Genomic DNA, 26303 nt, shown 5'->3' with positions numbered 1-26303 from the left:
TGCATAAACTCTCACTGGAAGGATACATACGAAATTAATAATAACATGAGTTGCCAGAGGGACAGAGAACTGGCTATCTGTGAGCAGAGGGGGGAATAAGACTTCAAGTATAGTATTTCCTTTCATTTTTCATTCTTTTAAAATTTGAGTCATGTGAATATATTTATTTTAAAAGTTAAATTAAAAATAATAAATAAATTCTGCTACTACAGTATTAGAGAAAAGAGGGGAGAGGGGGACTCCAACATGGATCAGGGTTTGGCAGTAAAAATTGCTGTGATAGATTAGCAGTGTCTGGCATGGGAGTGGGAGTTACAGCCTGTATGCTCTGTTTGCTCCCCTTGATCTAGACCAGAGTTATGTTGGTAGTACCATGAAAGAATGTTTAAGTGACTCGTTAAAAAGGGTTAATTTTTGTCCCATACTCTGCTTGTTACAGGGGAGTGTATACTTTATTTTAGAAAGTTTTTTTTTTTCAATAGAAGATGGTTAATTTAAACATTTTTGTTTTTAATTTTTAACTTGTTATTTAGAAATACTTTCAAACTTTCAGAAAAGTTGTACAAATAAGAAAATTACAAATAATACTTGTTCCCAGACTCACCTTTTGTTAACATTTTACCCCATTTGCTTTATTGTTTTATCTGTCTACCTATCTATCTGTCTGATTTATTTTTGTCTGAACCATTTGAGAGAAACTTACAAATACCATGCCCCTTTATTCCTAACTACTTCAAAGTGTATTTTCTAAGATTAGGGATATTCTCTTACTTAACTGTAGTACAGTTATCAGGTCTATTAAATTTAATATTGTTACCATACTTTCACCTAAACTACTGTACTGCCTGTTTTCTGTTTTTGTCAGTTGACCCAGGAATATCCTTTACAGCATTTTTCCCCCTCTCTGGCACAGGATCCAGATTAGGGTTAGGTATTACATTTAGTTGTGTCTCTTTAGCCTCCTGTGATCAGAAACATTTCCAAAGCCTTTATTTCTTTGTTTACAACATTGAGGTTTTTAAAGAATACAGCACCCCCATCCCTCTTTAAAGAAAATAGAATGTTGATTATTCTGATGTTCCTTCATGATGTTCCTAGATTCAGACTGTGCATTCTTAGCCAGAATACTACATAGTTGACATGTCTTACTGAGGCACAGGAAGCCCATCTTCCCCTCATTAGTGATGTTAGAGTACTTGGTCAAGGTGTTGTCTAGTTTCTACTGTATAATAAATACAGTAGAATTCCCTTACAGCCAATAAACAATCCATGGGAAGACATTGTAAAGCCATGCAAAATTTCCTGTTCCTCACCAAAATATCCACCTAGATTTAGCATCCATTGATTATACTTGCTTGATCCAATTTTTACTCTGTGGGTTGCAAACTGCTGATTTTTGCAGTCCTAGCACTGTCTCCACATTTAGCAGGTGTCACTCAGCATTCTGCTGTGAACAAGAGTCTTCCTCTCTTCCCTTTTGTTTGTTGTTATGAACTCTTAAATTCTCTTCTTTTCCCCTAATGATTCATAATTCATTATTATGTGAGTAGAGGATTTGATTCTGGGGTCAGTGGATGACTTTAGGAGGTCAGTAATCACCTGTGTGCCAAGTTCTGGGTTGTTTCTGGGGAGAGTGTCCATAACTTTCATCAGAACCTCTAAAAAGTTCTTGATTCAAACAGTGTTAAGTTCCACTAGGTTGAAGGGTTGAAATGTTAAGCTATCTGTTACCCTTATCTGTTTGAATAGTCTTTCCTGATTTCTACCGCAAGTGATAAGTAACTGAAGTTTTAGAATCATAGTATGTGTTCCTCTCTAGATACATTCCACTCTTTTTAAAATTAATTTTTATTGGAATATAGTTGATTTACAATGTTGTGTTAGTTTCTGCTATACGGCAAAGTGAATACATTCCACTTTTTTGTCTACTGTTTTTAAATTACAACTGAAACTAGTATCATATTTTGGTTCCTTTAATTTTTTTTGCTGAAATATGTAATAAATGTTAATATCGTCATTGCCTCTGTAGCAGCAGTTTATGGTGTATAGAGCCAGTCTTCTGAAGTAACGAATTACCTTGATTGAATTTGAAATTTTAAATCCAATGTTTTTTACACTGTAGTTTTATTAGCTCTATGGGAGTGAGCTACATGATGTTGTGCACTGAAAATTACCCAAATGTTCTGGCCTTCTCTTTCCTGGATGAGCTTCAGAAGGAGTTCATTACTACTTATAACATGATGAAGACAAATACTGCTGTCAGACCATACTGTTTCATTGAATTTGGTAAGGGCCTGATTTTTTTTTTCCTTTTCATTATCCTGTCTCCATTCAGTCGTAAATGATTTTTCATCTAATACTGAGGGGCAGAGGGAAAACTCAGAAAATTCTGCTAGCTTGCTTTTGACAGAATAATTTGACAAATGGTCTATAAATTATGGCAACTTCTTCATTTAGGTGCCTATTAAAAAATTCTGTTTGAGCTGTGTAGAGGATCATGATGATTGGTTCAAAGAATTAATTCCAGAGGATAATTTTTCAGTGAGAAGTTTATAAGCTAGAGGTTCTGAGTTTTGTGTTTATGTGATAGTATTTTTTGGCTGCTTAATGTAGAACAGAGGTTGGCAAACATTTGTTGGAAAGGACTAGATAGTACAATTTTAGGTTTTAAGGATCATTTGGTCACTGTCACAGCTACTCAGCCCTTGCTATTATAGCTTGAAAACAGCCATAGGCAATACATAAATGAATGAGTATAGTTATATTCTAATAACATTTTATTCACACACAAAAAAATCAGCAGGCTAGATTTGGCCTATGGACATTAGTTTGCTTGACTCCTGATGTAAAAGAGGGAAAAAAAGTAAATTCAAGGTGTAAATAGTGAAAATAAAATTGGAAGAAATTTAGGAAATGTCTTTTATTGTTTTCATTAAATTTATTCTTTAAAACATCTGTTCCAATGGTGTAAGCAATAAATAAGAAAACAGATTTATATGAACATGCAATTTAAAGTGTATGTTTTAATATAATTAATTTATATAATGTAGTGTAATGTAATATAATTACAACTGGTAAATACTGACAGACTTAATATTTTATGAGATCTGAATCCCTATAAAAATGAAGACTTTGGTTTAAATTTAAAGGAAGCTGTTTTTAGTTTTTTTGTAGAAGCTCAAAGTAATTCCTTGAAGCGGATATAATAGTAGAAATATTCTCACAGTCATGTAATATTAAATCCTTAGTATATTTATAATTATTAATTTCTAAAGTATAATTTCTAGTGAGAAAAACTGATGATGCCATGATATATTAACCATAAACATAAATAATATTAGGACATTCCATGACAGATTGAACAGTTTGGGATAGCAAATTAAACCGTTTATCGCAAAATTTACTGTCCATAAACATAAACATCACACTTTCAAATGATTTAATTAACAAATGACTGCAAGGAAATTTATTTTTTATTTTACATAGATAACTTCATTCAGAGGACCAAGCAGCGATATAATAACCCCAGGTCTCTTTCAACAAAGATAAATCTGTCTGACATGCAGATGGAAATCAAGCTGAGGCCCCCTTATCAAATTTCCATGGGTGAACTGGGGTCAGCCAATGGAGTAACATCTGCATTTTCTGTTGACTATAAAGGTGCTGGTAAGATTTCTTCTGGTGAGTTCTGGATCTCAATTACTTCATTAAAAAAATATTTTCTAAGAACCGAGGAGCTCTTAAAAATGAATTACTTTATTCTGAAACTTTAAAGTAAGTACATGAGAGAATGTAGAAGTTCAAAGTAATCATTTCTCCCAGTGTTTTATATAGTCGTCTCTCAGATATGTGACTAATCAGCAATCTCAATTGCTTTTAAACAGCAATCTCAAAGGAACTCTTTGCTAGGGAAACATTCAAAAAGATTTCTTGGTACACATTCTTCTAGAAAAGAATAACAATTTGTAATATATACCTATAGGCATGTAAAGTGCTTTGCATTATGTAGAAATGACTGCATTGAAGGTTAGGGTTCTTGACTGTCACAGCACATGTGATCATCTACTCAGACATCCCCTCCCAAACAAGGAATACAATTCTCAACAGTTGGGACATGTTGAAAATTTCTGCTTAAAAGTGGAACCCTTGCTATTTTATAAGGTAGCATATGCCGTTGTTGAATTGTTTATTTTAAAAATTCTTTCTTGTATTTTGAGCTAAAATCTGTTCCCTATAATGCCTACATTTGTCTAAGTTCTGTGACCTCTCCCTCCCTGACTTCAGCTGTACCAGAACTTTGATGTCAGCAACTCTGTGTCCTTTCTATCCTATTAGTCTGATTGACTTCATATAAAATATCCCCAGTTTTCTTAGCCTCTGGTAATTTGAAACCCTCCTCATCCTGGAAGCTTCCTCTTTATATGCTTTTGTTTGTTGGTATTCTTTAAAAAATGGCATTCAAGGCTGAACAGAACACTTCATATTTGGTTTGATTAATACAAATTATGGGAGAAAAGAGGATGCAGATTTCACTAACATGATCCAGCTAGTCAGGAAACAAGTAAACAAGCAAATAACAGTAATAAACCCTGGGGGAGAGGAGGTGGATCAGTACTTAGAGTTGTTAAAATATGTTATCTAAAATGTCCAGCTTCCAATAAAAAAAAAAAATTACAAGACATGCAGAAGAAAAGGAAAGTATAATTCATACACTGGGGATGGGGTATGGTGGGGAAGGCAGGCAATAGAAACTGCCTGTGAGAGTGATCTGACGTCAGATTTAACAGACAAAGACTTCAAAGTAGCCATTATAATTTTCTTCAAAGAACTAAAGAAAACCATGATTAAGGAAGTAAGGAAGGTATGATGGTGATGTCACATCAAACAGACAGTATTAATAAAAGATAGAAATTATAAAGAAAAAGAACCAAATGGAAATTCTGGAATTGAAAAATACAACTGAAATAAAAAATTCACTAGTTGGGCTCGACAGTAGATTTGAACCGGCAGAAGAAAGAGTTAGCAAACTTGAAGATAGATCGAGAGAGATTATGCAAGTAAAAGAGCAGAGAAAGATGAAGAAAAATGAACAGAACTTCAGAAAAATATGGGGCACTATTAAACACACTAACATATGCATGATGGGAGAACCAGAAGGAAAGAAGAAGAGAGGGGAGCTGAAAAAGTATTTGAAGAAATAATGTCTGAAAAGTTTCCACTTACTCAAAAAATGTTAATCTTCTACTCCAGGAAGCTCAAAGAATTCCAAATAGGATACATGCAAGGGATACACAAATAGATGAATCATACTAAAAATTCTGAAAGACAAAGACAAGGAGAAAATCTTTAAAGCAGCAAGAGAAAAACAGCTTGTCATTTACAAGGTTTAGCACAACAAAATTAACAACTGGCTTCTCAACAGAAACAATGGAGACAAGAAGGCGGTGGGATAATACGTTCAAAATACTCAAAGGAAGAAAAAAAACCTCAACCAAGAATCCTGTATTCAGCAAAGCTCTCTTTCAAAAACAAAGGTAAAATAAAGATATTTGCAGATAAGCAGAAGACGAGAGAATTTGTTGCTGGCAGACTCACCTTAAAAAAATACTGACAGTAGTTCTTCATATTTGAAAGCAAGACCTAGACAATAATTTGAATCCGTACCAAGAAGAAAAAAGAAAAATCAAAGAGCAATGGTAAAGGTAATTATAAAAGACAGTAAAAATTCATTTTCTTCTTTTCTGCTAAGTGATTTAAAAAGCGATCATATAGAACAGTGTATATATATCATCTCAATAGATGCAGAAAAAGCTTTTGACAAAGTTCAGCACTCACTTATGATAAAAACTCTCCAGAAAGTGGGCTTAGAGGGAACCTACCTCAACATAATAAAGGCCACATTCAACAGTTCTACAGCTAACATCATACTCAGTGGTGAAAAGCTGAAAGCATTTCCTCTAAGATCAGGAACAAGACAAGGATGTCCACCCACCACTTTTTTTCAACATAGTTTTGGAAGTCCTGGCCATGGCTATCAGAGAAGAAGAAGATAAAAGGAATTAAAATCAGAAAAGAAGAAGTAAAACTGTCACTGTTTGCAGATGACATGATACTATACATAGAAAATCCTAAAAATGCTAATAGAAAACTGCTAGAGCTCATCAATGAATTTGGTAAAGCTGCAGGATACAAAATTAATAAACAGAAATCTCTTGCATTCCTATACACTAACAATGAAAGATCAGAAGAGATTAAGGAAACAATCCCATTTACCATCACATCGAAAAGAATAAAATACCTAGGAATAAACCTACCTAAGGAGGCAAAAGACTTGTACTCAGAAAGCTATAAGATACTGATGAAAGAAATCAAAGATGACACACACAGATGGAGAGATATACCATGTTCTTGGATTGGAAGAATCGATATTGTGAACATGACTATACTACCCAAAGCAATCTACAGATTCAATGCAATTTCTATCAAATTACCAATTGCATTTTTTCACAGAATTAGAACAAAAACTTCTACAATTTGTATGGAAGCACAAAAGTCCCTGAATAGCTAAAGCAATCTTGAGAAAGAAGAACAGAGCTGGAGGAATCAGGCTCCCTGCCTTCAGACTATACTACAAAGCTACAGTAATCAAAACAGTATGGTACTGGCACAAAAACAGAAATATAGATCAATGGAACAGGATAGAAAGTCCAGAGGTAAACCTATGCATCTGTGGCCACCAAATCTATGACATAGGAGGCAAGAATATATAATGGAGAAAAGACAGCCTCTTCAGTAAGTGGTGCTGGGAAAACTGGAAAACTACATGTAAAAGAATGAAATTAGAACACTCCCTAACACCATACACAAAAATAAACTCAAAATGGATTAAAGACCTAAATGTAAGGCTGGATACTATAAAAAACTCTTAGAGGAAAATATAGGCAGAACACTCTGACATAAATCACAGCAAGATCTTTTTCGCTCTACTGCCTAGAGTAATGAAAATAAAAACAAAAATAAACAAATGAGACCTAATTAAAGCTTTTGCACAGCAAAGGAAACCATAAGCAAGACGAAAAGACAACCCTCAGAATGGGAGAAGATATTTGCAAACGAAGCAAGTGATGAGGGATTAATCTCCAAAATATACAAACAGCTCATGCACCTCAGTATAAAAAAAACCAACCCAACCAATCAAAAAATGGACAGAATATCTAAATAGACATTTCTCCAAAGAAGACATACAGATGGTCAACAAACAAGTGAAAAGATGCTCACCATGACTAATTATTAGAGAAATGCAAATCAAAACTACAATGAGGTATCATCTCACACCAGTCAGAATGGCCATCATCAAAAATTCTACGAACAATAAATGCTGGAAAGGGTGTGGAGAAAAGGGAACCGTCCTACACTGTTGGTGGGATTGTAAATTGGTGCAGCCACTATGGAGAACAGTATGGAGGTTCCTTAAAAAACTAAAAATAGGGCTATCATATGACCCAGCAGTCCCACTCCTGGGCATATATCCAGAGAAAACCATAATTCGAAAGGATGCATGCACCCCGATGTTCATTGCAGCACTGTTTACAATAGCCAGGACATGGAAGCAACCTAAATGTCCATCGACAGAGGAATGGATAAAAAAGATGTGGTACATATATACAATGGAATATTACTCAGCCATAAAAAGGAACGAAATAGTGCCATTTGCAGAGACATGGATGGACCTAGAGATTGTCATAGCAGCTAAAAAGTAGAAATAACCCAAATGTACATCAACTGATGAATGGATAAACAAAATATGGCATATTCAAGCAATGGAATATTACTAAGCAATAAAAAAGGAATGAAGTATTGATACATGGTACAACATGGGTGAAATTAAAAACGTGAAAGAAGTGAAAGAAGCCAGATACAAAAGGTCACATGTTTATAATTCATTTATATAAAATGTCCAGAATAGGCAAATCCATTGAGACAGAAAGTATATTAGCAGTTGATGGGAGCTGGAGGGAAATAGGCAGTGATAACTATTAATGGTTATGAGGTTTCTTTTTAAGGTGATAAAAATGTTATGGAATTAGACGATGATTGTACAAGTCTGTGAATATACTAAAAACTTCTGAATTGTACACTTTAAAAGGGTGAATTTTATTGTATTTGGATTATATTTCAGTTTTTAAAATCAGTAATAAATGAAGGGGTTATTACTTTGATGACTTCCAGTAATGATGGAATAGGTAATTCAGACCAATAGTCCCGCTGAATACATGTAGAAAAGCTAAATGGAATGTATATATTATATAGAATATATAGGTCTAATATAATACAGAATTTAATCTAAAATATAATCTTCCTGAAGTCTTTGGAGATCCAACAAGATTACTAAGAATTACTAGGATACAGGGGAGAATGGAGGCTCAGGGTGATGAGCCTAATGTTTGGAGCTACTTTTCCTTTTGGGGCTTTTACCAGTTCTGAAGGGAACTGCTGACGGCCTCTCAAGACTTGGGAGACAGGGATTAGAGCAGAGCCCACCAAAGTGTTGAACCTCATGAGCAACCCTTCAGCTTTGGCTTACGATTTTGCATGTTTGCACTCTAGGAGTATGGGTAGACAGGAATACGAAGTAGACAGGCTTTTATCAGGACTACAGCTTAGTTTTGAATCATATTGGTCTCTAAAATTAGATTGAGCTGATTACACAGTGCTTTGTTCCAGAGATCCTGGCAGAAGCAAACAAATTTCCTGGAAGAAATAGTCTCCCAAGCTTCAAACTATGTCTACAACAAGATTTTGAAAATAGAATGGCAAACAATCATAAATAACCAGGCTCCTGAAGAGACTAGACTGTGTGAATGCAAACTATTAGGAACACATACGCATGCGTGTGCACACACACATGGTCTCAGGAACCATGGAAGCCAGAAGACAATGATATCTTCTAAAGGATAAAAGAAAATAACTGCAAATGCAGAATTCTGTGCCTAACAAAAACATCCTGAAAGAATGAAGTAGCAAGAATGGATATTCTTGCATTGTTCCTGATTTTGATGTTACCAGGGAAAACTCAGTCTTAAAGAGTTAAGTATAATATAATGTTAACTTAGGGTTTATATTGATGACTTTTTACCAGGTTGAGAAAATTCCCTTATATTCCCAGTTTGATGAATTCGGTTTTTATCAGGAACTGAAGTTGAATTCTGTCAGATGCTTTGTCAGCATGTTTTTTGTCTGCATTTATTGAGATGATTGTATGATTTTCTTTTTAAAGTCTTTATGTGGTAAATTACATTGTTAGCTTTTCAAATGTTAAATAAACTTTGCAGTTCTGTGATAAACCCCACTGGGTCATGATGTATTATCCTGTTTATATATCATCAGATCCAATTTGCTGAAATTTTGTTAAGATATTGTATCTGTATTCATGAGGGAATTGGTTTGTAGTTTTCCTCTTTTGTGATGTTTTTTGTCTGGTTTTGCTATCAGGAAAGAACTGGCCTCGTAGAATAAATTGAGAGGTATTCCCTCTACTTCAAAATTTGAGAAACGTTTCTGTAGAATTTTTATTTCTTCTTTAAGTGTTTAGTAAGTGAAGCCTTTCGAGCTTCTGCTTTTCTTTGTGGTAAGGTTTTTAACCACAAATCAGTTTCTTTGGTGAATGTAGGGTTATTCAAGTTATCTGTTTCTTCTTGATTGAGTTTTAGTAGTTTCTTTAAAGGATTCTGTCTGTTTCACCTAAGTTATTGAATTTTTTGGCATAAAATTTGGCATCAGTCTTACTAGAGTTTATAATTTTTATTGATTTTCTTAAAGAACCAGCTTTTGCTTTCCTTGACATTTTATTGTTTTTGTTTTCTGTTTCATGATTTATGTTCTGATGTTTATTATTTCCTGTCTTTTGCTTCCTTAGGGTTTAGTTTGTTTTTGTTTTTCTAGGTTATGAAGGTAGAAGTTGAGGTCATTTATTTCAGAACTTTCTTTTCTAATACAGGCATTTAGTACTATGTATTTCCCTCTAAATATTGCTTTAGCTAGATTTCATACATTTAAATGCATTGCATTTTCACTCTCAGAATGCTTTTTAATTTCCCTTTTGATTTCTTTGCTATCCATGGATTTGTTAGGAATGTGTTACACAGCTTTAAATATTTAGAGATTTTCCAGATGTCTTTCTGTTAACCGATTTCAAATTTAGTTTCATTGTGGCCAGATACCAAATTTTGTATGATTTTAATCCTTTTACATTTATTGAGACTTGTTTTATTCCCTCAGAGTATAGTCTATCTTAGTCATTTTTCTGTGTTCATTTGAAAAGAAAGTGTATTCTACTGTTATCGGGTAGCTGATCACCCAGTATAATATCAGTGATTAATATCATTTAGACCAGGTTGGTTGATGATGTTCAAGTCTTTTATATCTTTCTGATTTTTCTGTCTACTTCATTAATTATTGAGAAAGGGGTGTTGAAATTTCTGACTATATTTATGAATTTATATTTTTCTCCTTTTAGGTCTATTGTTTTTAATTTGTATATTTTAAATCTTGTTAAATATTTAGTATTGTTTCGTTCTCTTGGTGCATGCACACCTTTGTCACTTTGAAATTACTTTCTTCGTACCTAGTAGTATTCTTAGCTCTGCAGTCTACTTTATTAATATAGCCATGGTATCGTCTTTTTTTAAATTAGTGTTGGAATGGTATGTCTTTACCATCTTCTTTCTTTTAACATTTTTGTGCTTTATATATATTTTTAAAATTTATTCTATTGAAGTATAGTTGATTTACAATGTTGTGTTAATTTCTACTGTACAGCAAAGTGATTGAGTTATATATATATATACACACACACACACACACACACACACACACACACATTCTTTTTCATATTTTTTTCCTTTTTTTCACAGGATGTTGAATATACTTCCCTGTGCTATACAGTAGGACCTTGTTGTTCATCCATTCTATGTATAATAGTTTGCATCTACTAATTCCAAACTCCCAGTCCATCCCTCCCCCACCCTCCTTCCACCTTGGCTACCACAAGTCTGTTCTCTATGTCTGTGGGTCTGTTTCTGTTTAGTAGATATGTTCATTTGTGTCATATTTTAGAATCCACATATAAGTGATATCATATGGTATTTGTCTTTCTCTTTCTGACTTACTTCACTTAGTATGATAATTGCTGTAAATGGCATTATTTCGTTCATTTTATAACTGAGTATTCCATTGTATATATGTACCACATCTTCTTTATCCATTCATCTGTCAGTGGACATTTCAGTTGCTTCCATGTCTTGGCTATTGTAAATAGCACTGCAGTGAATGTTGGGGTGCATGTATCTTTTCGAATTATAGTTTTGTCCAGGTATATGCCCAGGAGTGGGATTGCTGGATCATATGGCAACTCTATTTTTAGTTTTCTGAGGAACCTCCAAAATGTTCTCCAATTTACATTGGTGCATACTGCACCAATTTACATTCCCACCAACAGTGTAGGAGGGTTCCCTTTTTTCCATACCCTTTCCAGCATTTGTTACTTGTAGACTTTTTAATGATGGCCATCCTGACCCCTGTGAGGTGGTACCTCATTGTAGTTTTGATTTGCATTTCTCTAATAATTAGCGATGTTGAGCATCTTTTTACGTGCCTGTTGACCATCTGTATGTCTCTTTGGAGAAATGTCTGTTTAGGTCTTCTGTCCATTTTTTGATTGGGTTGTTTGTTTTTTTGTTATTCAGTTGTATGAGCTGTTTGTATATTTTGGAAATTAAGCCTCTGTTGGTCGCATCATTTACAAATATTTTCTCCCAGTCCATAGGTTGTCTATTCGTTTCGTTTATGGTTTCTTTTGCTGTACAAAAGCTTGTAAGTTTGGTTAGGACCCATTTGTTTATTTTTGCTTTTATTTCTGTTGCCTTGGGAGACTGTTGTGTCTTTATATTTAAAGAGGTTTCTTTTAGGTATCAGGTAGTTGGGTCTTCTGAAAAAAAAAAATCCAATTTGACAATATCTGCCTTTTTATTTAGGTATTTATATCATTTATATTTAACGTGGTAATTGATGTGGTTGGGTTGAAACCCACCATCTTGGCTATTTGTTTTCTTTTTGTCCTTTCTGGTTTTGATCACTTTTCTCTTTTCCTGCCTCTTTTTGTATTGGTTACTTTTGATCTGTTTTCTATTCTTTGTTGGCTTACTTTACCTCCTTATTTCATTTGTTTGCTTTGGTGGTTGCTTTGGGTTTTATAGTATATATCTGATATTTTGTGGTAGGGTCACTAGGTTCTGCCATGGCTAACAAGCAAGCCAAGAATTAGTTCTCAAAACGAAAACAGGTTTTGCCTAAGGGCCGTGTCATTGCTTCAGAATACCTGGAGCCTCTTTTATGATTCTTCTTTCCAAGTTTGCAATAGGCTCAAAACATCATCCCTGTTTTCCACAGGTATTTTGAGCACCATTGGATCCATGGGTCATAGGCATTGAATGGCAGAATGTTCTGTATTGAAGTCTGGATCCTTCTGTTGCTCTGGGCCCTCTTCAACCATTGTCATTTAGTAAACAAGTTGGAGCATCGTACTGAAATCTAGAAAGGCATATGTTTCTAGAAGTATGTTTTCTTAGTGGTATGGGTTGAAAGGTGCAACTTGATCTTTACTTTCAGTGTATTCTAGACCTTTACCTGAAACTTGACTGAGGTTGTAGACTTTTCTAATTTTGTGATTATTTTTCACTCTCTGGCATATACATGTCATCCCAAGGTATCTAATCTAAGGCATATACTGTCTGTTCTTCAGGTACTATCAGCATGAGGTCATCAATAAAGTAGATTAATATAATGTCCTATGAGGTGTTAAGGTGTTAGGTCCTTTGTAAGCCAAGAGTTAGCAAACTTTTTCTGTAAAAGGCCAGGTAGTAAAGTTTTTACAGGCCATATGGTCTGTCTTTCAACTACTCAGCTCTGCTGGTGTAGTATGAAAACAACCATATACAGTATGGAAAAGAATAGGTGAAGCTGTGTTGCAGTAAAACTTTATTTACAAAAATTTGTGCTAGGCTGGATTTGGCCTATGGGTCATGTCTGGCAAACCCTGCTATAGACTAATCAGTGGCACATAGTTGATATAACCTGGTGGCAATATCATAAATGTACTGATATCTCTACTAAGTAAAAGCAAAATGCTTCTGATATTCTCTGTTTATTAGGATAGAGAAAAAAGTGTTCAAAAATTAGTACCTATGTGCCAGGGAATTAATTGATTTGTTCCACATGGAGACCACATCTGGAAAAGCATGTGCAATTGGAACCTACAGTAATCTGTTGTCATCCTCTAAGATGCACCCATTTTGGAGACAAACTAGAGAGTTAAAAAGGAGTATAATAGGAATCACCATACATGCGTCTTTTTAAACAAGCCTTGGATGGTGGCACTGATCTCTGCAGTTACTCTAGGGATTAATATTTTTATGATATTTGGGTTGGGGGAGCTCCAAGACTTCCATTGGCCTTTCCTTCTCAAATATTTTTAATTCCATAGGCTTGGCAGTTGCTAAGAATATATGTCCATTAACATACGCACTCAGGATCCAGGAGAATTACCATAATTTGGGGTAGGGGTCCAACTTGACCTACTAGGAGGCAGACTCTACTAGAAACTCCTTGTATTACTTGACTTCTGTAAGTCTCCACTCTGACCTGTAGACTGCAGTGGTATCTTGGATCACCAAATAGGAGATACTTGAAAAATGGGGAGAATCTGGGATTTGTTATGGTTTTAAGAAAGAGAGAAAAGTCTAAAGAAAGAGAAGTTTTTAAAGTAATTCACAATTAGAAATTATTTTAATATTAACTTTAAATTTGTTCTTAATTCAGACCAGGCCTGCATAATATTTTCTGTAGTCTTCCAGTTTAAATATACTTTCCTGTTTTACAATTTTCTTTCCTAAATAAATTTACTTTATTTTGGAATCTGGTTAATAGGTATTTGATAAACCTTATTTTGCAGACCTTTTTCTCTATTACAATATCTTACTTTTGATTTCTTTTTTCTTGTATTTCTTGACATTTTTTTTTTCTCTTCCTAACCTTGTGCCCTGTCTTTCCACAGTCTGGCATAAATTTTTTTTTTTTTTTTTGCCATATTATTATTTTCTGAAGTCTACAGATGTTCTGCTGGGGTCAATATGTTAAATACTATATCCTCTTTTACTTGTTTTCTTTTTTAAACATTTTATTATACAAAAATTTAAACACATATCAAGTAAATAGAATATTATAACTAACACATCACCCAACTATAATAACTATATCAACATTTTGACATTCTTGTTTCATCTATACCTCCATTCACTCCCCAGTTATCCACTTGATAATTTCTACAGTTCTTTCTCTTTTTTAAGTAATTTTTTATACAATTTATAAAGGTTACTTTCCATTTGCAGTTATTACAAAATATTGGCTATATTCCCCATGTTGTGTAATACATCATTGAGCCTGTCTTACACCCAATAGGTTGTACCTCCCACAGTTCTTTCTTTTTTAAGGGAAATTTGCACATATTGAAATGTATAAATATTTGCTATATGGTTTCAACAAATGGATACAGTTGTATAAACCACACTCTGTTTCAAAATGTAGATTTTACTGTTATTCAAGTATGGCAAGGCCAACAGATAAGGAGGCAACAGCTGTTGAAAAGATTGTTTGTTATACTCATGGAGCCCAAGAGAAGGGAGCACACCACCAGGAGCCACGTGGGGAAGTGCCAGCGAGGGTCAGGAGGCAAAGGAGCAGGAGGGAAATGTGGGCAAGAGCCTTTAGTGTGATTTCGCCAGGAAGGAACTGGAGAGACAGAGTAAGCAGGTTTAGGATTGGCTAGTTTGAATACTTTTAGTGAGCTGTGGGACATAGGCTCTTTGTCTGATACCTGACCCTGCCGTGATTTGGGCAGGGGAATAGTGGCCCTGAGTGTGAGAACCTCATAGAGCAGATAGTTAGGAGTGTCAGCTCCAGATTAGGGGTTTGCTTATGAAAGGCACTCTTGCAGGAGAGTTGTTTGCTATCTCTAGGAATTAGATAGTCCTAGGACGGGCAGTCCTCTGATGTCAGCAAGGCCCCAAGATGTCAAAGTACCAAAAATACAGAGTAAAAAACCATGATTAGTACATTCCCCTATCACAGTGTAGACCATTTCCATCTCCCCAAAAGTTCCTTTGTGTCCCTTCCCAGTCAGCCTCTGCCCCACTCCAGACAACCACAGTTCAGATTTTTTACTTTAAATTAGTTTTATTTGTTCTAGAACCTGATATAAACAAGATTATATCATGTAATTCTTGTGTTCCACTTCTTTTGCTCAACACAACGTCATATGTATATGTTGCTTGTCTCTATAGTTTGTTGCTCTTTATTGCTGAGTAGTAGTCACTGTGTGAACATACCACAATTTGTTTATCCAGAGTGGATAAACATTGGACATCAGCTGGTTTCCAGTTTTTGGTTATTGTAAATAAATCTATTATAAACATTCATCTTTTGTTGACATATGTTTTCATTTCTCTTGAGTAAGTTTTAGGAGTGGAATTGCTAGGTCAAGGGTTAGGTGTATGTTTAACTCTTTATGAAACTGCCAGTTTTTTGAAATAGTTGTGCCATTTTACATTCCCACAAGCAATGTATGAGAGTTTTGATTGCCCTGTATCCTCACCAACATTTAATGTTGTTATTCTTTTAAATTTTATATCCTTTAAAATTTAAAAAAAAAACCACTTCCTGAAACCCTAAACTTAATACGCTTTTCTCAGGTTCTTTGACACCTCTATTTTTAAGATAAATACTTGGTTAATCAGCCTTTTTTCAATCTATATAATTTTCTAGACAATTTGTCAGTTGCCTGCAAATGCTGCTGTATTTGGCTGGTACCCCACAAGGCAAGTAGATTTCCCAGTCTCTTTCTCTTACACACACACTCCCCCCCCCCACAATCTAACAAGTATTTATTGCTTTATTTTCTCCAAAGTATTACGCTGAATATTGTAGGGCATTTTATAAAGATAATAAGCACATTTTCTGCTTTCAAGATGGGAAAAGCAAAAGTCAATAAGTAAAACACAAGGTAGAATGCAATACATGCTCTAAAAGAGGTAAAAAGGAAGTAACACTTTTAGGCCTTGGAGCCTTGAAGGACATGCAGGTTTTGACAGGTGGTGATGATAAGAAAGGGCCTCATAGTGAAAAGAGTAGTGTGTTTTTGTACTATACAATTAGTCTCATTTAGTCATAATTTAGTAATAAATTATGCTCATTTAGATAGAACTGACTTGAGATCTCTCTCTAATGTTCTAAAACCTTTTTCTCCAGATATTTTGGGTATCATTGAATAACTGCACCTTCTGAACTTTATCTTTGACTCAGAGCGTAGACACTGGTATTAGGATGAGGTTTGAGGGTTAGAATAGTACCATCTTTTTGAATCCTCATTATGACTGTTCTGGTACTCTGTTTCACCAATTATTTTTCCTTTCTCTTGATTCTTCTATTTCATCTTCACTGAATTTTGTTGTTACACCTATAAATGTATTAAAATCTCCCTCCTCCACCCCATTACAGGGGAAAAATAACTATTTTTCAGTCCTATTGTATCTGTCAAGCTGTCATCCTGTTTTCCTCTCCTGTAACTGCAGAAGTGTTCACTTACTGCTTCTATCTCTTACCTTCACCAGTTATTTAACCTTTTGCTGTCTGAATTTTGCCTTCAGCCACTCTTCTGAAACTATTTCATGAAAGGTTGAAACCATCTCTTAGTCAGTAAATCTAATCTTTTTTTTTTTTTCTTTCTTTTTCAGTTCAGATTGTCTTTGGCCTTCTACAGGCTTTGTAAGCCATGTCTTTCTTCTTGATGGTCTCCCCTTCCTAGGCTACTGTGGCTCTTTCCTCTTCTGGTTGGTCTACATCTGTCTTCCCTGCCTCCTCTTCCTCCCTGTAAAGGTAGTGTTTACCAAGGATTTGCCCTTGGCCCACTTCTTTCATTGGTAATCTCATCCAAACCCATCCCATCATATGCAGACCTCATCTGTTTCTCCAGCTCACTGCTTTTACATTCTTCAGTTGCTTATTAAACATGCCTCACCATCACTTCAAGTTTGATATGTTTAAAATGTCTCCATACTCGATCAAACCTGAGTTTCTTCCACTGGGTCTGTTAATAGCACCCTTATCTTTCCAATCACCCACACTTCAAACCTTGGCATTTTCCTTGATTTTTTCTCTTTTGTTTCCCACATCTAGTTAGTTGCCAAGCCTAACAGTTTTAGCCTCTGTAATCTCTCTCCCCTCTTTCTTCTCCACTTCTACTGTCACTATCCTAATTTAGGTCCTCATTTCAGTAAGTCTTTTGCAATGACTCCCTCACGAACTTCCTAATACAGAATTGTAGAAAGAGCATGGGCTTTTAAGACCTAAGTGCTAATTGTGAAGATGGTACTTACTAGCTGTCTGGCTTAGAGCAAATTATTTAACCTCAATTTATAGATGAGGAGATTCAGACACAGAGAAGTTAGTCATTCTAAACCTCATGAAGTACTATGTTTTGAAGGATAAATGGGACAGTGTATACCTAGTGAGAAGGCACTAAAAAAATATTATTTCTCTCTCCCTACTTTTAATATCTTTACAACCCATTAACAGATTAATATTCTTTAAGCACAGCTTTAATCATCAATCTCTTGCTCTTCCGTGTTTCCCCATTGTCTAATTTGCCCATAATTTTTAGCCTCGTGTTTCAGACTGTTAATTTGCTTCAGCCTCCCTTTCTGACCTTATTTCTTCCTACTCTTATAAACATCTTTTTGAGCAAAACAAAACCAGTAGCAATGCCCAATAGCAAAGTGGTTAAGAGCGTGAGTTCTAGAGTCAGGCTACCTAGATTTAAATCCCAGTTCCTTTACCCAATTTGGGCAAATTTCTCAATCTCCCTAAACCTTAGTTTCCTGTCTGAAAAAACTGGGATAACTATACTGCCTACTGCATTGGGTTCTTGGAAGGATAAAATGAGATTATGTATATAAAGCACTTGGTGCCTGGCACATTGAAAGCAGCCACTATTAGAAGGATTAGTAGAAAGAGTAGCGGTAATAGTTTTTGTTGATGCTGTTATTATTTGCTTCTTCCATTTCCATCTCCAGGCTCCTCATATTCTTTTCTCTGCATGGAATGCAGTTCTTCGCATTTGTACCTGTCTAAATTTTAACCATCTTTAAAGATCTCCCTTGGTTCTCTTACCACTTTTGTGTCACCACCTTTCCCCTAGTTATCTTTCCTTTTCAGAATTCTTTAACTCTTTTAGTTTAGAATACTTATTATTTTCATGTGCTTATCAGTCCATTTCCCTTTAAATGACTAGAAGTGCCTTGAGGGCAGATTGTGTAATTCATTTCTTTTATCCTCTAAAACACAGCATCTTACACAGAATCACGACAAAAAGTATTTGCTTAATAAATATATTAATTCACTATAACCAATAGCCCTTTTGTTCCAAAGGATTTACTCTTATTTCTTTAGGAATTTTTGTAAACTCTCCATTAATCGTTGGTACATAAAAATTTTAATTTTGTCATGAAAGTGCAATTATTGGGCTCAAGGAGACTAATTAAAGAAAAAGCATTGTAGCTGAAGACAATAATAGCAAAACAAAACAAAAACTGACCAGGTGACACTGTTTTGAATTCAACAAAATTATTTTTTTCTACATCTCCTCTTATTTCTTCATTTCTTACTGTTCCACATCTGCTCTGTACCTAATAGTACCTATCATGGTGCCAGATTGAGGTGTGAAGTAAGCATTTGTGGATAACAATTGATATAAAATCTGTTTTATGAAATAAAGAATATCATATAACATAATACATTAAAATGTGATTAAATATCTCATTCAATTTGTTAAAATGAGAAAGTGTCACCCTCACATTCTGTGCAGATGGAGTTTTTTCTTAGCATTCCCACAGGTCTTAGGAAGGGGGTAGGGTGGGAGTGGGGGAATCTCCACTTGAGAATTTCCTTTCTCACAGTGATTGGGCACTTCTCCAGCCTATCCTTCAGCATAATGTGTGCCTTGTCCTTGTTAAAGGAGGCTTGTCATTTGCTTTCATGTCTTCAAAAATATTTCTGGTCATTTGAAATAATTAATTTATAAATGGTATACTATCATAAAAAGAGTGCTCCAAGGGCAAGAGGCAAGTGTTAGCAACTGAGTAAATATTTAATTTGTATAGACGTATTATTTATTTCTTAAACAGGTATTGATCAACACATTAAAATGGTAATATTTTTCCGTTCAAGAATGGCCATTCCTTACTTGACCACAAAAGGCTATGGTTCTTAATTACAATACAGAATATTGTTTGGTTTTTTTGTAAGGTAAACTTGTTTTGTATACTTTAGAAATATTATTTCTATAATCTATTTAGTTATCAGGTGGCTTTATGCTTGAGGCCCTTGTTAAGGATCTCTTCTTTACTTAGAGCCCAGTTCCCCCTTACTACTCAGAGGGAGTGGGGAAGCATGGAGGGAGGGATGTAAAACATGACTAATTGGTAGACCAGTTGGATAGATTTTTAAACTGTGAGATTTTTTTCTGTAGTGATAGAAAATTTGGTGTCAATACTTTACAAAGGCATTTAGTTTTTTGTTTTCATATTAAAATCTCAAGGAAATTGATTGGGAGACCAAGCAGTCAGCTTGGGCACAGAAGAAATTTAGGAAAATTTATCCTGTATTCAGCGGATTTTCTGCTGAACCTGAGGAATAAATACTTTTTTGCGACATAGGGTTTTCGTGTTTTTATGAGTTGTTTAGGGAAGTTTTTCTGCTGTAATGGCTGAATATAAGTTGCAGAGATTTAAGCCCTTCCTTATATTAATGTTCCACCTCATTAACTTCATTGTTAGGGCTTTTACACTTCAGTGATTTAAATAAAATGATCTAAATGTAGTTCTGTTGTCCTCTCTTTCTCTCTCTCTCCCTTTTGAGGTCTAGATGATTATGTAGTTTTGTGTTTTCATTTAGACTCTATAGTTAATTCTGTTAACCACAAGATGATGAAGGGAAGCTATTGTATATCTAAATATCTTATGCTGCAACTTCTTCAACTGTTGTTTTAGCTTTTTTTACTTTCAAGTGGTCTTCAGAGACCAGGAACCTCATAACTATAAGAATCCATTGTACTGTAGAGTTAAGATCGGTGATTATATAGATGAGCTTTCACATATATCCTGTGGTATTTATAGACCTGGACCCCAAATAAGGAAGAGCTTTGCTTAAAAGCAAGCTATGTTTGTCCTTAAAAATGTTTTCTAAGCATTTTCAGAAAAAGTAGGAATTATGCAGTGAATTTCTGAGCAGAGTCACCTTTGCAAATATTTGCAGCTACTTGTAAATGGTAGACATATTTAGGCATAAGGGTTTTTCCTATATGATTTACTGCCAGATATGAGGACCCCTTAGCCTTAGCACTATATACCCCAAATGCAAATTAGGTGTCTTTGTTAAAAGTGTAGAGAAAAAGAAGTTAATTCGAGTTCAGGGGAAGGAAGCTGTCGTGTCAGACATTTTGCATTTTAAAAAATATTTAATTTCTAAGGTGCATTATTAAATAATTTTATGAAGATTCATCAGTATTTGACCCCTTTAAATTGAGCAGTGAATTTCATTTTACATACATGTAGGTATTGACGTGAGATATTGATGTTTATTCCTAATCACTTCTTTTATTTTCCAGCTCACCAGCGACTGGAACCAGCAACTCTGTCAGGGATTGTGGCATTTATCCTTAGTCTTTTATGCGCAGCTCTGAATTTAATTCGAGGCTTTCATGCCATAGAAAGTCTCCTGCAGGTACTGTGCTATTTTTGCAATTTCAGGTGACTATGCCTTTTGATTCTACTTGTTACACAATTGATTTAAATTGATTTGGGTATTAGTACAACTTAAAATGCATGCTCAGGTTTTGTATTCTTTATACCTACTCTAGTTTCCCCTTCCTCTAAAAACACTGATTTCTAGTTGACTTCTTTGACCTAATTAACACATATTTATTTATTATCTACTCTCCCAGGAGGTACTGTTTAGAGTTATTCTGGGGACCCCAAAATACGTGTGACGAGGGCGCTGCAGTCTCAGACCCAGATTGAATTGGGGAGGCAAAGAAGTCCACAAACAAATGTCAAGTACAGAAAGTTTGGAAGAGGAGTGGTCAGTGTGAGTCAGGATAGGCGAAGGAAGCTCTGTGGTGAGGGAAACTCTGGGAGGGGTGAGCAGGACCTAGAAGGATCTGAGTGGACAGAGAGGAGTAGAAGAAAGAAGAGGGCATTCATGGGCAGGTTTTTGTCCTACCGCTGGGCATTCCTACCTAGTTATCTGCTCCTTTTCCTTTTTTACTGGTGGCTGCCTGTGAAATCACTAATTTCTTCAGATATTGCCGACTGTTTTGTTTTCCAGAGGAGTTTCGTCCAGATACTAAAGCTATCAGAGTATACTTTTTCTCTTATTCTTTTTGTAAACTTTTGAAACTTTTCTTAAAGTTAAGCACATCTCAGCCTTCCTTTCCCTGTTTCTACTCACTTTCTCTGAAGATTTTTTTGACACTTCCACGTTGTGAATTAGTTCTCTTTTTTTGGCCAGTATTAAGCCAAGAATATCATTTGTAAAAACCCAATCAAGACACCTTCTATTCTGTTTTTAAATAGCTGTTAGTTTGGGGGAATACTCAAGAGAGTGCCATTTTGAGTACCCTCTGAACATCCTCAGCCATATGAAGCCAATAGCAGAGGACATCACAGGTTCCAGGCAGCTGAGCTTTGCCTCCAGGGGGTTGGGGGTCTTCTCATGACTTCCTAATTCCTCTCCTGAACATCCTGGGCCTGCAGGTAAAGCCCCTCTTCCCTTTCAGGCACAGGACAGCTGGCTACTGTCTCTTGTCATTCCTGCCCCTGTTTCTTAGCCAGTTAGCTTTATTCCAGCAGGATTTCGATTTCGAGCTAGTTAAACAACCTGCCAAAAAGAAACAGGCAATTTGGAGACTGCTGACTGAAAATACTAATAAATAAGATCCTCTCTTGCCTTTTTTTTTTTTAACTTGATGTAGTGGAAAGGACAGTAGCATAGGAGTGTGAAGAGTTGATTTTTGTTTGTGGAAGAGAGCGAGAGAGGGGGTTGGCTCCAGCTGAGCTACTGATTAGCTCGGTGACCTTGAGTAGCTCACCTTACTTTCTGGTCCTCAGTTTCATTGCTTATAAAATGAAGGAGAAAGGTGGATTTGATGAGTATTTCTCTAAGTATAGGACACATTTACACCTGGTTACACAGTAGATGACTTTAGGTGGTAGAGAGATAAACATTTTTAATTTTAAGAGTTATGTATTTAATGTATATTAATGTATAGTGTCTGTGTTTGTTAAGGGATACTAGTTTCTATTAATGGTAGAGATATAAAAATTTTCTTGTAAAAGAAAGTAATTTTAATAAAAGTCACCTTTATGACATATCTTAATAAATAATGGTATAATTAGTATTTAGAGTTGTCAAAAATTATGAAGGTGGTTCTGTGAGGTTAAAATTTTATTGTTAAAATAATTCTCTGGTTGTTTGAAATTGGGAAACTAATAAGGGGAGGGAGCAGGCCTGGGTAGAGGAAAGGAGAGCCTTACCATCCCTGACTTAGAAGACAGTACATAAGTTGCAGAACCTGGGGTTTAGGCCACATGATTTTTAAGTTAAAATTCAGGCAAGGCCGTCATATCTCACAATTTTTTCAGGCACTCATATCCTATCCCTTCTCTTCCTGGACTATTTCTTTCCTCTTGATTCACAACTTCAGAACTAAGCAAGTAGTATAGAATGGATGAACAACAAGGTCCTACTGTATAGCACAGGGAACTATATTCAATATCCTGTGATAAACCATAATGGAAAAGGATATTTTTAAAATGTATGTATATGTATATCTGAATCATTTAGCTGTACAGCAGAAATTAATGCAACATTGTAAATCAACTATACTTAAGTAAAATAAATTTTTAAAAAAACTAAGCAAGTAGTATAAACTACAGCTTTTCATGGCTTTTGAGCTGCTGTCCCCAACTAATGCCTGCCTTGATTCCTAAGTGTTTCCTGTTCTCCCTCTGATCAGTAATGTCTTTGCCTCATCACCGTTGAGATTTTCAGAAGAATAGTAATCTGATTAAACTACCACCTATGTGTAACTGACTGATACCTCTGAGATTTCTCAGCCTACTTATATTTTAAAAAGGCAACGTTACAAACCAGTATCTCTCATGAACATATATGCAAAAACCCTCAACAAAATATTAGCACATTGAATCCAACAATGTATAAAAAGTATTATACACTACAACCAAGTGGGTTTTATTCCAGTTTTGCAAGGCTGATTCAACATCTGAAAATCAGTTAATACAATCTATCACATCAACAAGCTAAAGAAGAAAAATCATGTGGTCGTATCATGCTTTTTTGTCAGAAAAAGCATTTGACAAAATCATGATAAAACTCACAGCAAACTAGGAATAAAGGGGAACTTCCTCAACTTGATAAGGAATATCTACAGAAACCCTACAGCTAACATCATAATTGATGAGAAACTAGATGTTTTCTTCCTAAGATTGGGAACAAGACAAGGATGTCCCCTATCACCACTCCTATTCAACATTGGAAGACCTAGTTAATGCAATAAGACAAAGAAAAGAAAAAGTATACAGTTTGGGAAGGAGGAAATACAGCTGCCTTTATTCATAGATGGTATGATTATTTATATAGAAAATCCCAAAGAATCAACAAACTCCTAGAACTAATAAGTGATTGTAGCAAGGCCACAGGATCCAAAGTTAATGCATAAATGTCAATTGCTTTCTTATATATCAGCAGGGAACAATTGAAATTTGAAATTAAAATTACAATTCCATTTATATTGGCACCCCCCCCCAAAATGAAACACTTAAGAATAAATCTAGCAAAATACATAGATCTATATGGGGAAACCATAAAACTCTGATAAAAGAAATAAAAGAAGGTCTACCATGTTCATGGATAGGAAGACTCAAAATTGTTAGGATGTTGGTTCTTCTCAACTTGATCTGTAGATTCAACACAATCCCAATCAAAATCCCAGCAAGTTATTTTGTGGATATTGACAAAGTGATTTTAAAGTTTATATGGAAAGGCAAAAGACCCAGAATAACCAACACAATACTGAAGAAAACAAAGTCAGAGGACTGATGCTATCCAATCTCAAGACTTACTGTTAAGCTATAATTAAGACAGTGTGCCACTGACAAAAGAATAGACAAATAATTTAGCCAATGGAACAGAATAGAGAGCCTAGAAATAGACCCACACAAATATAATCAACTGATCTTTGACAAAGCAACAAAAGCAATTCAGTGGAGAAAATTTTCTTTTCAATGAATGGTACTGGACAGCTGCACATTCACGTGCAAAAAAAAAAAAAAAAAAAAAAGCTAGACACAGATCTTACACCTTTTACAAAAAAGTTAACTCAAAATGGATCACAGACCTAAATGTAAAACACAAAACTATAAAACTTATAAAAGGTAACAGGAGAAAACCTAGGGGACCATGGGTGTGGTGATGAATTTTTAGATCAATACCAAAAGCATGATCCATGAGAGAAAAAATTGGTAAGTTGGACTCAATTTTAAAACTGCAAAGGACATTTTTAAGGGAATGAAAAAGATAAGCCATAAGCTAGAAGAAAATATTAAAATATTTGCAAAACACATCTGACAAGGGCTTGTATCTAAAATATACAAAGAATTCTAAAACTGAAGAAAGCAAACAACCCAATTAAAAAATGGGCTAGGGCTTCCCTGGTGGTGCAGTGGTTGAGAATCTGCCTGCTAATGCAGGGGACACGGGTTCGAGCCCTGGTCTGGGAAGATCCCACATGCCGCGGAGCAACTGGGCCCGTGAGCCACAACTACTGAGCCTGCGCGTGTGGAGCCTGTGCTCCGCAACAAGAGAGGCCACGATGGTGAGAGGCCCGTGCACCACGATGAAGAGTGGCCCCCGCTTGCCGTGGCTAGGCGAAGCCCTCGCACAGAAACAAAGACCCAACACAGCCAAATAAATAAATAAATAAATAATAATTAAAGGTGCTAATAATTAAAAAAAAAAAATGGGCTAAAGAACTGAACAGACACCTTAACAAAGTAGATATACAAGAGGCAAATAAGCATATACAAAGATGCTCAACATCATATGTCATTAAGAAAATGAACATTGAAACAGCAGTAACATACCACTGAACATCTATTAGAATGGCAAAATCCAAAAAACTGATAATACCAAATGCCGATGAGGAAATGGAACAATAGGAACTCTCATTCATTGCTGATGGGAAATCAAAATCGTACAGTCACTTTGGAAGACAGTTTGGCTGTTTCACACAAAGCTGAACATAGACTTATCATATGATCTAGCAGTCATGCTTCTAGGTATTATATACCCAAATGAGTAGAAAACTTACATCCACACAAAAACTTGCGCATGAATGTTTGTATCAGCTTTATTTGTAATTTCAAAAAGCTGGACGCAATTAAGATGCCCTTCAACAGGTGAATGGATAGGGACTTCCCTGATGGTCCAGTGGTTAAGACTCCGTGCTTCCAATGTAGGGGGCGTGGGTTCAATCCCTGGTCAGGGAACTAAGGTCCCACACGCCGTGTGGCGTGGCCAAAAAAAAAAAAGAGGCGAATACACCCAAATAAATCCATCATTAAAAAAAAAAGTGAATGGATAAACAAACTTCAGCAATCCATACAAGGGAATATTATTCAGTAATATATGAAAAGTGAGCTATCAAGCCAGAAAAAGACATGGCTAAACCTTAAGTTCATATTGCTTAATGAAAGAAGCCAGTTTGAAAAAACTATATACTATATGATTCCAACCGTATGACATTTTGAAAAAGGCAAAACTCTAAAGACAGTAAATGAAAAGATTTGGAGGGAGCGAGGAAGGGATAAATAGTAGGAGCATGAGATTTTTAGGGCAGTGAATCTGTTCTGTATGTTACTGTAATAGTGGTTATGTCATTATACATTTGTCAAAAGCGATAGAACATACAACACAGAGTGGGCCCTAATGTAAACCATGGACTTTAATTAATAATAGTATGTCACTATTGGCTCATCAGTTGTACTACATTAATGCAAGATGTTAATGATAGAGGAAACTGGGTAGGGGAAAGAATGGTTATATGGGAACTCTGTACC

At 35.3% G+C, this 26303-nt stretch overlaps 1 protein-coding gene across 2 annotated transcripts in view; it reads left to right on the top strand.

Annotated features, from left to right (window-relative positions):
• Positions 1–26303, top strand: part of SEC22A (SEC22 homolog A, vesicle trafficking protein) — a 65883-nt gene that overhangs the window by 17739 nt on the left and 21841 nt on the right. For both annotated transcript variants that reach the window (XM_068545497.1, XM_068545496.1), the window contains exons 3-5: positions 2123–2286; positions 3487–3681; positions 20774–20889. In XM_068545497.1, coding sequence (XP_068401598.1) covers positions 2123–2286; positions 3487–3681; positions 20774–20889 — 475 coding nt within the window. The remainder of the gene's footprint in view (positions 1–2122; positions 2287–3486; positions 3682–20773; positions 20890–26303) is intronic.

This window comes from Eschrichtius robustus, chromosome 6, assembly GCF_028021215.1.
Source record: "Eschrichtius robustus isolate mEscRob2 chromosome 6, mEscRob2.pri, whole genome shotgun sequence".
Lineage (NCBI taxonomy): Eukaryota > Metazoa > Chordata > Mammalia > Artiodactyla > Eschrichtiidae > Eschrichtius > Eschrichtius robustus.
Note: the sequence above shows the minus strand (reverse complement) of the source record. Positions and strands in the feature narration are given on the sequence as shown.